Genomic DNA, 17500 nt, shown 5'->3' on the forward strand with positions numbered 1-17500 from the left:
GATCACCAAGACAGAATAGGAATATTATCAAATGTTGAGTGCATTTTTACCTTTGCTGGTCGACGCAACAATATATACATATATACACATTCATATATACATACACACATATATATATACACACTCACACACACATACAGTACAGGCCAAAAGTTTGGACACCTTCTCATTTCAATGTGTTTTCTTTATTTTCATGACTACCGTATTTTTCGGACTATAAGTCGCAGTTTTTTTCATAGTGTCATGCCTGTGTGATCAGGTTTTATTTTTGGACTTTTTGTGCACTTTTGTTTTGTTTTGTCACCATAGTTACCCATTAGTTTCACCTGTCATGTCACGCACCTGTTTTGAGTCACGCACCTGTTGTTAATCATGTCCATAAGTATTTAAGTTCATTAATTTTCTGTTGTTCGTCCTGACGACCTCACACCACATTTATGCTCTGTCCATTTTTTCATGTCCATGTTCACGCTGCTCCTTTTTTGTCCATGCCAAGTAAGTTTTCTTTATCCAAGCCATAGTTTGCAAGTTTTGTTTAATTGTTCATAGTTTATTCTCCGCCACTGTGCGCGCTTTTTGTTTGATCCTTTTTTTTTTGTATTTATAGTTAATAAATAAATCATGTACCTTCATTCCCGTCTCGCCCGTGCCAACTTTCCGTTGCATCCGGGAAAAGCAAACACCCAAGACCAAGTCTTGACACATAGTTTGGCCATGGGTGCGACTTATACTCGGGAGCGACTTATGTGTGAAATTATTAACACATTACCGTCAAATATCGAATAATATTATTTAGCTCATTCACGTAAGAGACTAGACGTATAAGATTTCATGGGATTTAGCGATTAGGAGTGACAGATTGTTTGGTAAACGTTATATGTTGTAGTTATTTGAATGACTCTTACCATACTATCTTACGTTAACATTCCAGTTGGTTATTTATGCCTTATATAACGTACACTTATTCAGCCTGTTGTTCACTATTCTTTATTTATTTTAAATTGCCTTTTAAATGTCTATTCTTGGTGTTGGCTTTTATCAAATACATTTCCCCCAAAAATTTGACTTATATATGTTTTTTCCCTTCTTTATTATGCATTTTCGGCCGGTGCGGCTTATACTCCGGAGCGACTTATACTCCGGAAAATACGGTATGTATATATATGGCGGCACGGTGGAACAGGGGTTAGTGCATGTGCCTCACAATACGAAGGTCCTGAGTAGTCCTGGGTTCAATCCCAGGCTCAGGATCTTTCTGTATGGAGTTTGCATGTTCTCCCCGTGACTGCGTGGGTTCCCTCCGGGTACTCCGGCTTCCTCCCACCTCCAAAGACATGCACCTGGGGATAGGTTGATTGGCAACACTAAATTGGCCCTAGTGTGTGAATGTGAATGTTGTCTGTCTATTGTCGGAGGTAGATATTTACATATATCCGAATTTTAGCGTTACTTATTTTCTTTCATAGTCATATTTGAAAACAGCTTGTGTTTTCCATTTATTCTCTTTCTGTTTCTCTGCAAGCAAACTGTGTGTGTTAACCTTGAATTCTTTGGAATGTGTTTTGACTAGCATGTGTTTTGACTAGGGAGAGGGGAGAGGAGAGAGGGTTTTGGGGGTCGGGAAGACAGACCATTTTGGCGGCGCGATAGAATGTTCTATGCTGGACTGGTCTCAAATGTATATTACCTTTATATATTATATACCTACTCAGTGGCCTAGTGGTTAGAGTGTCCGCCCTGAGATCGGTAGGTTGTGAGTTCAAATCCCGGCCGAGTCATACCAAAGACTATAAAAAAAAATGGGACCCATTACCTCCCTGCTTGGCACTCAGCATCAAGGGTTGGAATTGGGGGTTAAATCACCAAAATGATTCCCGGGCGCGGCCACCGCTGCTGCCCACTGCTCCCCTCACCTCCCAGGGGGTGATCAAGGGTGATGGGTCAAATGCAGAGAATAATCTCGCCACACCTAGTGTGTGTGTGACAATCATTGGTACTTTAACTTTTAACTTTTATTTGAAAACAGCACGTGTTTTCCATTTATTCTCTTTCTGTTTCTCTGCAAGTAAACTGTGTGTGTTAACCTTGAATTCTTTGGAATGTGTTTTGACTAGCATGTGTTTTGACTAGGGAGAGGGGAGAGGAGAGAGGGTTTTGGGGGTCGGGAAGACAGACCATTTTGGCGGCGCGATAGAATGTTCTATGCTGGACTGGTCTCAAATGTATATTACCTTTATATATTATATACCTACTCAGTGGCCTAGTGGTTAGAGTGTCCGCCCTGAGATCGGTAGGTTGTGAGTTCAAATCCCGGCCGAGTCATACCAAAGACTATAAAAAAAATGGGACCCATTACCTCCCTGCTTGGCACTCAGCATCAAGGGTTGGAATTGGGGGTTAAATCACCAAAATGATTCCCGGGCGCGGCCACCGCTGCTGCCCACTGCTCCCCTCACCTCCCAGGGGGTGATCAAGGGTGATGGGTCAAATGCAGAGAATAATCTCGCCACACCTAGTGTGTGTGTGACAATCATTGGTACTTTAACTTTTAACTTTTATTTGAAAACAGCTCGTGTTTTAACGTGTGTGTTAACCTTGAATTCTTTGGAATGTGTTTTGACTAGGGAGAGGGGAGAGGAGAGAGGGTTTTGGGGGTCGGGAAGACAGACCATTTTGGCGGCGCGATAGAATGTTCTATGCTGGACTGGTCTCAAATGTATATCTGCAAAGCTTGGAAAATATACAACAAAATACCTATTCTGTCTCTGGTGGTTTTTCAACTCGGCTTTAAGTGTCGTAAAGAGCTTGGGAGCGACTTGTGACTTGAATTCCCTGGGAGGAACAACTGGTCCAAAACGCAACACTATCTGTGTTGGCCCTGCGATGAGGTGGCGACTTGTCCAGGGTGTACCCCGCCTTCCGCCCGAATGCAACTGAGATAGGCTCCAGCGCCCCACCCCGTGACCCCAAAAGGGACAAGCTTTAGAAAATGGATGGATGTTTCATAAACACTTACGCTGAGCGTCAGGATGACGGTTCCCACGGGGCTGTTCTCGGGCACGCTGACCGCGTACGTCTGCTGGGAGAAGACGGGGCTGTTGTCGTCGATATCCGTCACCTCCACCGTGAGGGTCAAGGTGGCGCGCCGGGGGTCCACCGCCCCGTCCGAGGCTTCCACCACCAGCTGGTAGCGGCTCCTGAGCTCCCGGTCCAGCGGGAGCCGGGTGTAGATGCTGCCGTTGGCGCTGATTACGAACAAGTCAGGATGATTCACGACGCGGTAGTGAACTTGGCCATTAGCCCCCGCATCTGGATCCGTGGCCTGCGGCGATAAAACACAAGAGGGGTTTTGCTATTAGAAAGATGAATTATTACCCTTGTGCGCCCGCTGCATGGATGCATGTGGAAATGATCGCAGGCGTAACGGGAAGTATCTCGCCTCCCGATTAAATCATCTGCTATCTGGAACTCGCAGCCTTTTGTTTCCCAACACCAGGGGTTCAAATGGACGACTGTGCCCGTTTATTACGGAGCGTGAAACACCACCTGAACCGTCGGATGATTGTCAGCTGGCGTTGCAATGTCAGCCAGCCTACGGCGGCGCTGAGAGAGACCAGCAGGAAAAGAGTCAGGGTTAAAACCTATTCCTCCCCCCACTCCTGACCCCAAAGAAGTGAACAAATTGCGAGCGGTATCTTTTAATAAGCTCTTTCAAATGGTCTTGTAATCAGACAATATTTTCAGTATATTTAGATCTGTGACTTTAAGGTTTTACTACTTACGTATAAAATACTACACGGTCTAGCTCCGTCCTATCTTGCTGATTGTATTGTACCATATGTCCCGGCAAGAAATCTACGTTCAAAGAACTCCGGCTTATTAGTGATTCCCAGAGCCCAAAAAAAGTCTGCGGGCTATAGAGCGTTTTCTATTGGGGCTCCAGTACTATGGAATGCCCTCCCGGTAACAGTTAGAGATGCTACCTATGTAGAAGCATTTAAGTCCCATCTTAAAACTCATTTGTATACTCTAGCCTTTAAATAGACCCCATTTTTAGACCAGTTGATCTGCCGTTTCTTTTCTTTTCTCTTCCTTGTGGAGGGATGGGGTCACAGGTCCGGTGGCCATGGATGAAGTGCTGGCTGTCCAGAGTCGGGACCCGGGGTGGACCGCTCGCCTGTGCATTGGTTGGGGACATCTCTATGCTGCTGACACGTCTCAACTCGAGATGGTCTCCTGCTGGCCCCACTATGGACTGGACTCTCACTATTATGTTAGATCCACTATGGACTGGACTCTCACTATTATGTTAGATCCACTATGGACTGGACTCTCACTATTATGTTAGATCCACTATGGACTGGACTCTCACACTATTATGCTGGATCCACTATGGACTGGACTCTCACTATTATGTTAGATCCACTATGGACTGGACTCTCACTATTATGTTAGATCCACTATGGGCTGGACTCTCACACTATTATGTTGGACCCACTATGGACTGGACTCTCATTATTATGTTAGATCCACTATGGACTGGACTCTCACTATTATGTTAGATCCACTATGGACTGGACTCTCACTATTATGTTAGATCCACTATGGACTGGACTCTCACTATTATGTTAGATCCACTATGGACTGGACTCTCACACTATTATGTTGGATCCACTATGGACTGGACGCTCACTAATATGTTAGATCCACTATGGACTGGACTCTCACACTATTATGTTGGATCCACTATGGACTGGACTCTCACTATTATGTTAGATCCACTATGGACTGGACTCTCACTATTATGTTAGATCCAGTATGGACTAGACTCTTACTATTATGTTGGATCCACTATGGATTGGACTCTCACTATTATGTTAGATCCACTATGGACTGGACTGTCACTATTATGTTAGATCCACTATGGACTGGACTCTCACACTATTATGTTGGATCCACTATGGACTGGACTCTCACTATTATGTTAGATCCACTATGGACTGGACTCTCACTATTATGTTAGATCCACTATGGACTGGACTCTCACTATTATGTTGGATCCACTATGGACTGGACTCTCACTAGGGCTATATAAATAAACATTGATTGATTGATTGATATTATGTTAGATCCACTATGGACTGGACTCTCACTATTATGTTAGATCCACTATGGACTGGACTCTCACTATTATGTTAGATCCAGTATGGACTGGACTCTCACTATTATGTTAGATCCAGTATGGACTGGACTCTCACACTATTATGTTAGATCCACTATGGACTGGACTCTCACTATTATGTTAGATCCACTATGGACTGGACTCTCACTATTATGTTAGATCCAGTATGGACTGGACTCTCACTATTATGTTAGATCCACTATGGACTGGACTCTCACTATTATGTTAGATCCACTATGGACTGGACTCTCACTATTATGTTAGATCCACTATGGACTGGACTCTCACTATTATGTTAGATCCCCTATGGACTGGACTCTCACACTATTATGTTGGATCCACTATGGACTGGACTCTCACTATTATGTTAGATCCACTATGGACTGGACTCTCACTATTATGTTAGATCCACTATGGACTGGACTCTCACTATTATGTTAGATCCACTATGAACTGGACTCTCACACTATTATGTTGGATCCACTATGGACTGGACTCTCACTATTATGTTGGATCCACTATGGACTGGACTCTCACTATTATGTTAGATCCACTATGGACTGGACTCTCACACTATTATGTTAGATCCACTATGGACTGGACTCTCACTATTATGTTAGATCCACTATGGACTGGACTCTCACTATTATATTAGATCCACTATGGACTGGACTCTCACACTATTATGTTAGATCCACTATGGACTGGACTCTCACTATTATGTTAGATCCACCATGGACTGGACTCTCACTATTATGTTAGATCCACTATGGACTGGACTCTCACACTATTATGTTAGATCCACTATGGACTGGACTCTCACACTATTATGTTGGATCCACAATGGACTGGACTCTCACTACTATGTTAGATCCACTATGGACTGGACTCTCACTATTATGTTAGATCCACTATGGACTGGACTCTCACTATTATGTTAGATCTGCTATGGACTGGACTCTCACTATTATGTTAGATCCACTATGGACTGGACTCTCACTATTATGTTAGATCCACTATGGACTGGACTCTCACTATTATGTTACATCCACTATGGACTGGACTCTCACACTATTATGTTAGATCCACTATGGACTGGACTCTCACACTATTATGTTGGATCCACTATGGACTGGACTCTCACTACTATGTTAGATCCACTATGGACTGGACTCTCTCTATTATGTTAGATCCACTATGGACTGGACTTTCACAATATTATGTCAGACCCACTCGGCGTCCATTGCATCCGGCCTCCCCTAGAGGGGGGGTCACCTACATCTGCGGTCTTCTCCAAGGTTTCTCATAGTCATTCACATCAACGTCCCATTGGGGTTGTGAGTTTTTCCTTGCCCTTATGTGGGCTCTGAACCGAGGATGTCGTTGTGGCTTGTGCAGCCCTTTGAGACACTTGTGATTTAGGGCTCTATATAAATAAACATTGATTGATTGATTGATTAATTGACATGTTTGGACTGTCGTCTGCAGTCTTCTTCAGAAGGGTCACCTGACCACTGTGACGTGTCGCCTATCAGCTGTTCTTATAGGCGTGGCCAACCAGGCAGACCTGTCAAGTCTACCTGGTTGGCCTGATGGTTAACCCTTGTGTAATGTTCATATTGTTGTTACTCAGCCCGGCGTTTGTGGGTCTGATGGACCCGTTGCATTTTGTGGCTTTTAATGCCTCACAATCAAACACTTTTATGTTAAAATACTGAACAATCCCAATAAACGTATGTCAAATGTGCGAGAAAATGAGAGCAGACAGTGTTGACAAACAACATTGCAACCTTGTGTGCAGAAACACAAAAGAAGAATCCCTGTGGGATGCAGAAACTGGCAGAGACATTTTTACCTTATCCCAATAAACATCTGTTCAGTATTTTAACATAAAAGTGTTTGATTGTGAGGCATTAAAAGCCACAAAATGCAACGGGTCCATCAGACCCACAAACGCTGGCTGAGTAACAACAATATGAACGTTGCATGGAAACATTCTCTGCCAGTTTCTGCATCCCACAGGGATTATTATTTTGTGTTTCTGCATCTGCGGTTCCCACACAAGGTTGCAACATTGCATGTCAACACTGTCTGCTCTCATTTTCTCGCACATTTGACCCTCTGATGTTCTGTGTATCTACACTGCAAAAACTGAAATCTAAGTAAGATTAAATATCTCAAATAAGGGTGAATTTGTTTATTTTCTGTCTGATAAGATAATTCTTCTCACTAAGCAGATTTCATGTTAGAGTGTTTTACTTGTTTTAAGGGTTTTGGTCCTAAATGATCTGAGTAAGATATTACAGCTTGTTGCTGAGATTTCATGACCTATATTGAGTAAAACATGCTTGAAACTAGAATATAAACTGTTGCAAAGCTGTGTCATCAACACTCACAGGTAAAAAACTACTTTTTTAAAGTAATCATTTCTTACTTCAAGCGTGAAAAACAAAAACAAAAATCATGATTTTGACACATTTGTGTCTCATAATTAAAACAGATGACAGCCAAATGGACTTTGCTGTTTTATTTTCAATGAAACAAGAGAAAACACGTACTCATATAGTAGTACAGTAAACTGACAGTTAATATTTAAACATTTAACATTTGACATTTCTAACAATTTTGAACAGAAATAGTTCATGCACATTCAGATAAATTCTTCAAAATTACAAAAAAAAAAAATTTGGCCAGGGGCCGGGCTGTATATATGCGCACTAATTGACTGAAAGAGTACGCACTTGGCGCGATGATGTCATGTTATCCATGGAAAAATGCATCTTTAGACCATATGTGTTGTCTGGGTTGCCAGTTTTTTTCATAGTTTGGCCGGGGGGTGCAACTTATACTCAGGAGCGACTTATGTGTGAAATGATTAACACATTAGCGTAAAATATCAAATAATATTATTGATCTCATTCACGTAAGAGACTAGACGTATAATATTTCATGGGATTTAGCGATTAGGAGTGACATATTGTTTGGTAAACGTATATAGCATGTTCTATATGTTATAGTTATTTGAATGACTCTTACCATAATATGTTACGTTAACATACCAGTTGGTTATTTATGCCTCATATAACGTACACTTGTTCACTATTCTTGATTTATTTTAAATTGCCTTTCAAATGTCTATTCTTGGTGTTGGCTTTTATCAAATACATTTCCCCAAAAAATGCGACTTATATATGTTTTTCTTCTTCTTTATTATGCATTTTCGGCCGGTGCAACTTATACTCCGGAGCGATTTATACTCTGAAAAATACGGTAGTTTTTAGTATAAGTTTGCTGGTTTCTGTCATGTCCGTGTAATCATGTTTTGTTTTAGTCATGTTTTGTTTCGTTATTGGACTCTTTAGTTTCTGGCTTTTGACTCCATGATTACCCATTAGTTTAACCTGTTCCACGTTTGGACTCTTTGTGCACTCTTGTTTGTCACCATAGCAACCCATTAGTTTTCACCTGTCACGTCACGCACCTGTTTCACGTTTTGAGTCACGCACCTGTCTTCGTTAATCATGTCTGTAGTATTTAAATTCATAGTTTTCAGTTTGTCTTGCTGGCGACATCCCACAATTATGCTCTACACACTCTTCATCCTCTTAGATCCTGCTTCATGTCCCATGCCAAAGTAAGTTTTTGTTCCATGTTTATAGTCTTTTTGGTTTCATAGTTTGTTCTCCGCCATTGTGCACGCCTTTTGTTTACTTCCTTTTTTTGATAAAATTAAATAAATATGTTCTCACATTCCCGTCTCGCCCGAGCCAACTTTCCGTTGCCTTCTAGAAAAACTAAACCCCAGGACCAAGTCATGACAGTTTCAAGAAATGTAATGCCGAGTGCATATCATTATGTCAAGATAATGGAACTAGCATTTACTTCATTTAAGAATATTTTTCAACATATTGAGCAAAAAAGGTCTCTTTTTTTTTCTACCAAGAAAAGTGCACTTGTTATTAGTGACAATATACTTATTTTAAGGTATTTTTGGGTTCATTGAGGTTAGCTAATTTTACTTGTTTTGGAAAGTATTGACAAACTGAATGTTCTTGTTCTATTAGCAGATAATTTTGCTTAGTTCAAATAAAATACCCCTCATTTTTGTATTTTTTTTTCTTGTTTTTGAACACTGACTTTTTGCAGTGTACACTCTGTCCTCCTCCTGTCTAGGCCTGCTGTGTGTGTGTGGGTGGGTGTGTGTGGGTGGGTGGGTGGTTGCGTGTGGTACACAGAACATCAATTTCCACACTTCTATTAGCCCCGCACATTTTATATGTAATAGAAATGTGTAATTGTAATTGTATCATTTTTCTTTTAATACAAAAATGAAAACGGGTCCCACAGACCCGAACACCAAACAAGGGAGAGGGAGGTAGTCCGAGGTATGCTCCCTCATCCCGATGGTTTCCTTGGACCGCTTCCTTAGTTTGATCGCCTCCTTTATCCATCGTTTGAATTTGTTCCTTTCTGTGCCGATGATTTTGCCGTTGTCTCGGTCCATGATGTGGTTATTTATTTTGCAATGATCTGACATGGCTGATTTTAAGATTTCCTGTTCGGATTTTTATTTGAGGCTTTTTGTAAACCTTCCAGTTGTCTCTTTTTCGCATTCTTTCTAATGTTCTTTCTTCCTTGTGTTGAATGTCCTCCCTGTTTCTCCCATGTATGATTTTTTTGTCATGATTTCGTAGATGACATTGCATTTCTTGTCTTGTTCTATTTCCAAGTAGCTGTCTTGTTTTTGTGTGAGGTTTACTGTTGTGTTTATTTTGTGTTTTTTCATGACCCGCTGTGTTGGTTCAGTTATTCCCCTAATGTATGGTGAGGTTATGACCTCTTTGTTCTTTATTTCAGGGTTTTTTTTTTAAGTTTCTTCTTGTTCTCTTTTCCTTGTGTTATACTTGTCGTTCCCCTTTTTTGATGGCCCACGTGGGATATTGGCAGTTTTTGAGTGCATTTTTAATGTGTTTCTCTCCTTTTTTTCAAGCTTGTTCTTCTGTTATGATGTTGGCCCGTTCATAGAGTGTTCTTACGACTGATAGTTTGTGTGCTGTGGGATGTTCGGAGGTCCAGAGTAGATATTGGTAAGTGTGTGTCGGTTTTCGATGAATAGTAATGTTTTGACCGCCGTCATCCTTGAGGTGGATTTCCATGTCCAAAAAAGTTATGGTACCGTTCATTTTCTCTTCTACAGTATATAAACCCCGTGCCTTGCACAGTGGACATTCAGGTGTTTCTACTAGCCCCCAGCAATGAAGATTAGATGGACTTGGGAGGACATCATACACTGACTGGATCAGGAACTTGAGTCTTGCTGGTTCTGACTTCCAAAGTTCTGTCCAGGTGATCTTCCGGGTAGATGCGCGGTCCCAATTTGTCCAGGCTCCTTGCTGGCGCATGGCCACTGTCTTGCATATCAGTGTCTGGGGTTAAACTATGGAATTCTCTTTACAATGAGATAAAAGATTGTAGAAATATATTCCAAATGAAAAAATATATAAAGACATAACAATAATATCATAAGTGTCTACATTTTGCTTTATATTTCTTATTTTACTTATTTGTTGTCTGGTTTAGTATTTGTTTTGTATCATCGGACTGTCTGATTGTGGCGGTCCGCTCCCTGTATGATCAGTGCCAGAGCTTGGTCCGCAATGCCGGTAGTAAGTCGGACACGTTTCCAGTGAGGGTTGGACTCCGCCAAGGCTGCCCTTTGTCACCTATTCCGTTCATAACTTTTATGGACATAATTTCTAGGCGCAGTCAAGGCGTTGAGGGGATCTGGTTTGGTGGCTGCAGGATTAGGTCTCTGCTTTTTGCAGATGATGTGGTCCTGATGGCTTCATCTGGCCAGGATCTTCAGCTCTCACTGGATCGGTTTGCAGCTGAGTGTGAAGCGACTGGGATGAGAATCAGCACCTCCAATTTCGAGTCCATGGTTCTCGCCCGGAAAAGGGTGGCGTGCCATCTCCGGGTTGGGGAGGAGATCTTGCCCCAAGTGGAGGAGTTCAAGTACCTCGGAGTCTTGTTCACGAGTGAGGGAAGAGCGGATCGTAAGATCGACAGGCGGATCGGTGCGGCGTCTTCAGTAATGCGGACGCTGTATCGATCCGTTGTGGTGAAGAAGGAGCTGAGCCGGAAGGCAAAGCTCTCAATTTACCGGTCGATCTACGTTCCCATCCTCACCTATGGTCATGAGCTTTGGGTTATGACCGAAAGGACAATATTACGGGTACAAGCGGCCGAAATGAGTTTCCTCCGCCGGGTGGCGGGGCTCTCCCTTAGAGATAGGGTGAGAAGCTCTGCCATCCGGGAGGAGCTCAAAGTAAAGCCGCTGCTCCTCCACATCGAGAGGAGCCAGATGAGGTGGTTCGGGCATCTGGTTAGGATGCCACCCGAACGCCTCCCTAGGGAGGTGTTTAGGGCACGTCCGACCGGTAGCAGGCCGCGGGGAAGACCCAGGACATGTTGGGAAGACTATGTCTCCCGGCTGGCCTGGGAACGCCTCGGGGTCCCACAGGAAGAGCTGGACGAAGTGGCTGGGGAGAGGGAAGTCTGGGCTTCCCTGCTTAGGCTGCTGCCCCCGCGACCCGACCTCGGATAAGCGGAAGAAGATGGATGGATGGATGGTTGTTCCTTCTCAAGCATAGGAGTGTAAATCTGTGTTTAAGTTGCTAAAGTTGAATTGTCTATTCATCAAAAATGCACATCAATGAAGGAGATAAATACAAAATGAATGAATGCATGAATGAATGACATCCCCTTCCTTACTGACCACCAAGTGAGCCCAGGGGCCAGGGAGGGCCCAGAGGCTAATATGTTGGTATGACTCGGCCCGGGTTTGAACTCACGACCTACCGATCTCAGTGTTCCAGAAAGTATAATCCGGTGCGCCCTATGGCCCGGAAATTACGGCACTTTAAAACTGACTTTGAAACAACGTTGCAAAATAGTTGCATTTGTAAATTGAGACAATGTTGGATCCACTTTGTTGGTTGGACAATGACCACTTTTCAACGGTCAAATCAACGTCACAACCTGACATTAAATAAACGTTGTCAAAAAGAATGTTGTTTCAACGTCGTATTTGTGTTGTAGAATATCGGTTGGGAGATGACCAAATTTCTATGGTCAAATCAACTTCAGATCCTAACATTGAATAAACGTCTTCAAAAAGCACGTTTTTAACGTTGTATTTGGTTGCGAAATGACCAAAACTCAACGGTCAAATCAACGTCACAACCTGACATTGAATAAACGTCAAAAAAGCATGTTGTTTCAACGTTATGTTTGAGTTGCTCAACGTCAGGACCTCATTCAACAAGTTCTCAACGTTGTTTCAATGTCGGCTGGGAGCTCTTATCTCAGTGGACTTGTGGTTAGAGTGTCCGCCCTGAGACTGGGAGGTTCCGAGTCATACCAAAGACCACAAAAAAATGGGACCCATTGTCAGAAAAATTGTATATAAATTATCAAAAAACTTTCCGTTCTCTGAATTGCCAATGAACAGACAAGAGGCTGTTTTTGTTACACCAAGCAAAGGCTTGGAAATTTCCATTGTGTACGATGGGAGGAGACGGGAGGGGGTTATCTATTGTCATCGAAGACCTGCCCAGGCTGAATCCAGGACTAGCTCAAGCCCGAGGCATCTTTTTCTTTTGTGTTAATGTGACCGAAAACAATGACTGTTTACATACTCCCCATTTCTATAGAAAAAGATGTTGTTATGTGAGTGAGTGACAAGGAGAAGCCAAAGTTTGAAAAACCGTCTTCCGTGGTTTACAAGTCTCCCGTTTTGGGAAATATACGCACTGACTCATAAATAGTAAAGAGTCCCAAATAAACCTCATTTTCCCTCCTGACCCTGGAGAAAGGTTCCAAAAGAGACTATGGGTATTTACATAGAACAACAATGGCAGAAAGCGATAAGTATTCACGGGCGATTGAATGAGCGGCACATTTCAAAACTGAAGGCGTTCGCCTTAAGGCTGACAGCAGCTGTTGTGTGTTTGATCTGATCCAGAACACGATCCATTAGAGCCAGGGTTTTTATTCTAACGCTCTTGCATATTCACACAAGACTTCAGGCTCAATCCGACAAGCGCTCGCTTCGTTTGAGGCTCACTCTGGTGAATAATCGTGCACGGGTTCAAAAGGGCAACACCCATCGGTTATGCAAACTTGGCTTTTCATCACGACGGAACAAAAGTGGACCTTGACGCCGAAACATGCCATTCTTCAGGTAATGACGAATTATACATCGGAAAAAAAAATTACTCATGAATGCTCATCATTTCCTGAGTTGTGTATGTTCACTAGAGGTCGTTTCTAAATCAGAATAAATATGAAAATAAATACATTAACCACAAAGAATCCATTCATATGCAGTAACAATGTGACACTCAACCTCCCAATATATACATATATACTGTATATATATATATATATATATATATATATATATATATATATATTAAAGTTAAAGTTAAAGTACCAATGATCGTCACATGCACACTTGGTGTGGTGGAATTTGTCCTCTGCATCTGTGTTCCCAATGTGGGCCCCAATGTGGCCCTAATGTCGCCCCAATGTGTTCTTAATGTGGCCCTAATGTGTTCCCAATGTGGCCTCAATGTGTTCCAAATGAGGCCCAAATGAGGCCCCAATGTGGCCCCAAATGTGGCCCCTAATTTGGATCCAATGTGGCCCCAATGTGTTCCCAATGTGGCCCCAATGTGTTCTCAATGTGGCCCCAATGTGTTCTCAATGTGGCCCCAATGTGTTCCCAATGTGGTGGCCCCAATGTATTACCAATGTGTTCCCAATCTGTTCTCAATGTGGCCCCAATGTGTTTCCAATGTGGCCCCAATGTGTTCCCAATGTGGTGGCCCCAATGTGTTACCTATGTGTTCTCAATGTGTTCCAAATGAGGCCCCAATGTGGCCCCAAATGTGGTGCCTAATTTGGATCCAATGTGTTCCCAATGTGGCCCCAATGTGCTACCAATGTGTTCCCAATGTGTTCTCAATGTGGCCCCAATGTGTTCTCAATGTGGCCCCAATGTGTTCCCAATGTGTTTCCAATATGGCCCCAATGTGTTCCCAATGTGACCTCAATGTGTTCCAAATGAGGCCCCAATGTGGCCCCAAATGTGGCCCCTAATTTGGATCCAATGTGGCGCCAATGTGTTCCCAATGTGGCCCCAATGTGTTCTCAATGTGGCCCCAATGTGTTCCCAATGTGTTCTCAATGTGGCCCCAATGTGTTCTCAATGTGGCCCCAATGTGTTCCCAATGTGGCCCCAATGTGTTCTCAATATGGCCTCAATGTGTTCCAAATGAGGCCCCAAATGTGGCCCCTAATTTGGATCGAATGTGGCCCCAATGTGTTCCCAATGTGGCCCCAATGTGTTCTCAATGTGTTACCAATGTGTTCTCAATGTGGCCCAAATGTGTTCTCAATGTGTTCCCAATGTGGCCTCAATGTGTTCCAAATGAGGCCGCAATGTGGCCCCTAATTTGGATCCAATGTGGTCCCAATGTGTTCCCAATGTGGCCCCAATGTGTTCTCAATGTGGCCCCAATGTGTTCCCAATGTGGCCCCAATGTGTTCTCAATGTGGGCTAAATGTGTTCTCAATGTGTTCCCAATGTGGCCTCAATGTGTTCCAAACGAGGCCCCAATGTGGCCCCAAATGTGGCCCCTAATTTGGATTCATTGTGGCCCCAATGTGACCCCAATGTGTTCTCAATGTGGCCCCAATGTGTTCCCAATGTGTTCTCAATGTGGCCCCAATGTGTTCCCAATGTGTTCTCAATGTGGCCCCAATGTGTTCTCAATGTGGCCCCAATGTTAAAGTTAAAGTACCAATGATTGTCACACACACACTAGGTGTGGCAAAATGTTTCTCTGCATTTGACCCATCACCCTTTATCACCCCCTGGTAGGTGAGGGGAGCATTGAGCAGCAGCGGTGGCCACGCCCGGGAATCATTTTTTGGTGATTTAACCCCCAATTACAACCCTTGATGCTGAGTGCCAAGCAGGGAGGTAATGGGTCCCATTTGTATAGTCTTTGGTATGACTCGGCCGGGGTTTGAACTCACAACCTACCGATCTCAGGGCGGACACTCTATATTTATACAAGCTTTAGGAACTATCCGTGCTTTAAGAAATTATTGCATCGTTCAAATAATGTAAATACAATCTATTATACAGCATTATTCACATGTGAATAATATAAATACAGTCTGTTATACAGCATTATTCACATGTGAATAACATAAATACAGTCTATTATACATCATTATTCACATGCGAATAACATAAATACAGTCTTTTATACAGCATTATTCACATGTGAATAACAAATACAGTCTATTATATAGCATTATTCACATGTGAATAACATAAATACAGTCTATTATACATCATTATTCACATGCGAATAACATAAATACATTCTTTTATACAGCATTATTCACATGTGAATAACATAAATACAGTCTATTATACAGCATTATTCACATGTGAATAATATAAATACAGTCTATTATACAGCATTATTCACATGTGAATAACATAAATACAGTCTATTATACATCATTATTCACATGCGAATAACATAAATACAGTCTTTTATACAGCATTATTCACATGTGAATAACAAATACAGTCAATTATACAGCATTATTCACATGTGAATAACATAAATACAGTCTATTATACATCATTATTCACATGCGAATAACATACATACATTCTTTTATACAGCATTATTCACATGTGAATAACATAAATACAGTCTATTATACAGCATTATTCACATGTGAATAATATAAATACAGTCTATTATACAGCATTATCTGCATGTGAATAACATAAATACAGTCTATTATACCGCATTATTCACATGTGAATAATATAAATACAGTCTATTACACAGCATTATTCACATGTGAATAACATAAATACAGTCTATCATTCCGCATTATTCACATGTGAATAACAAATAGTCTATTATACAGCATTATTCACATGTGAATAACATAAATACAGTCTATTATACAGCATTATTCACATGTGAATAACATAAATACAGTCTATTATACAGCATTATTCACATGTGAATAATATAAATACAGTCTATTATACAGCATTATTCACATGTGAATAATATAAATACAGTCTATTATACAGCATTATTCACATGTGAATAACATAAATACAGTATATTATACATCATTATTCACATGTAAATAACATAAATACAGTATTCCTTTATATATTATATTATATGTTATATAATATATTAATATAGTATATAATATATTAATAAGTATTAATATGGTATATATTTATCAATTATAATTATAATGCTTCAACTGTAGTGTAAAATTGTTCATTGTTTATACTCTGTTATTACTTTTTACCTTATCAATCGGTTGTATTAATACTGATGTCATGTTCGTATATATTGTATCTGTTGATGTAGTTCTGTTGTTATTTTTGTTGTCCCACTCTTGTCCCTACAATTCAGCCCCATTTTTTTATTATTATTTTGTACATCTTTCTATCCCCTCCTATTGCAACAAATGGTCATCTATATTATTTGCCTGGACTTTATGTGGCGGGACAGGATAGGAAAAAAATAAAACATTAAAAAAATAAGTTGGAAAAACAACATATTGATGGTGTAGCGTCTTCACCAAATACAGTTGTGTGGCACGGGGAAATTCTGCCCTCAATGTGGACTCGCAGGCATTTAATGTAGCTTTGCCGAGGACAAAGCTATGGGGCTCCGCCGCTCCCAGTCTGTGGAACGCTCTCCCTGACCACCTGAGGGCACCACAGACTGTGGATGCTTTTAAAAAAGGCTTAAAAGCCTTTCTTTTTTTAAAAGCCTTTGTTTTTTAGATATATGCATACTAGTTATAGCTATTTGGCTGTTCTAGTTTTAATTTTCATTTATTTCTTTATTATCTTTTTTTTTTTTTTTTTTTTTTTAAATACACAGCAGCACTTTGTGATTGTTTACTCAATATAAAGTGCTTTTTACAAATAAAATCTATTATAATGTCTTTAGGACTGAACTATTGGTCTAGACTGGGAGGATAAACACACCTACTCCGTTAATCAGAGGAAACAAAATATTTAAAAAAATAAAAATCATCTGACAGCACTCATCTAAATATATATATATATATATATATATATATATATATATATATATATATATATATATATATATATATATATATATATATATATATATATATATATATTTAGATGAGTGCTGTCAGATGATTTTTATTTTT

The 17500-nt window shown here is 41.1% G+C and overlaps 1 protein-coding gene across 2 annotated transcripts in view; it reads right to left on the reverse strand.

Annotated features, from left to right (window-relative positions):
* LOC133580422 (protocadherin-15-like) overlaps nt 1-17500 on the reverse strand; it is an 888230-nt gene that overhangs the window by 298763 nt on the left and 571967 nt on the right. For both annotated transcript variants that reach the window (XM_061934831.1, XM_061934743.1), the window contains one exon: nt 3017-3322. In XM_061934831.1, the coding sequence (XP_061790815.1) occupies nt 3017-3322 (306 nt within the window). The remainder of the gene's footprint in view (nt 1-3016; nt 3323-17500) is intronic.

The sequence above is a fragment of the Nerophis lumbriciformis genome, linkage group LG02 (genome assembly GCF_033978685.3).
Source record: "Nerophis lumbriciformis linkage group LG02, RoL_Nlum_v2.1, whole genome shotgun sequence".
NCBI lineage: Eukaryota > Metazoa > Chordata > Actinopteri > Syngnathiformes > Syngnathidae > Nerophis > Nerophis lumbriciformis.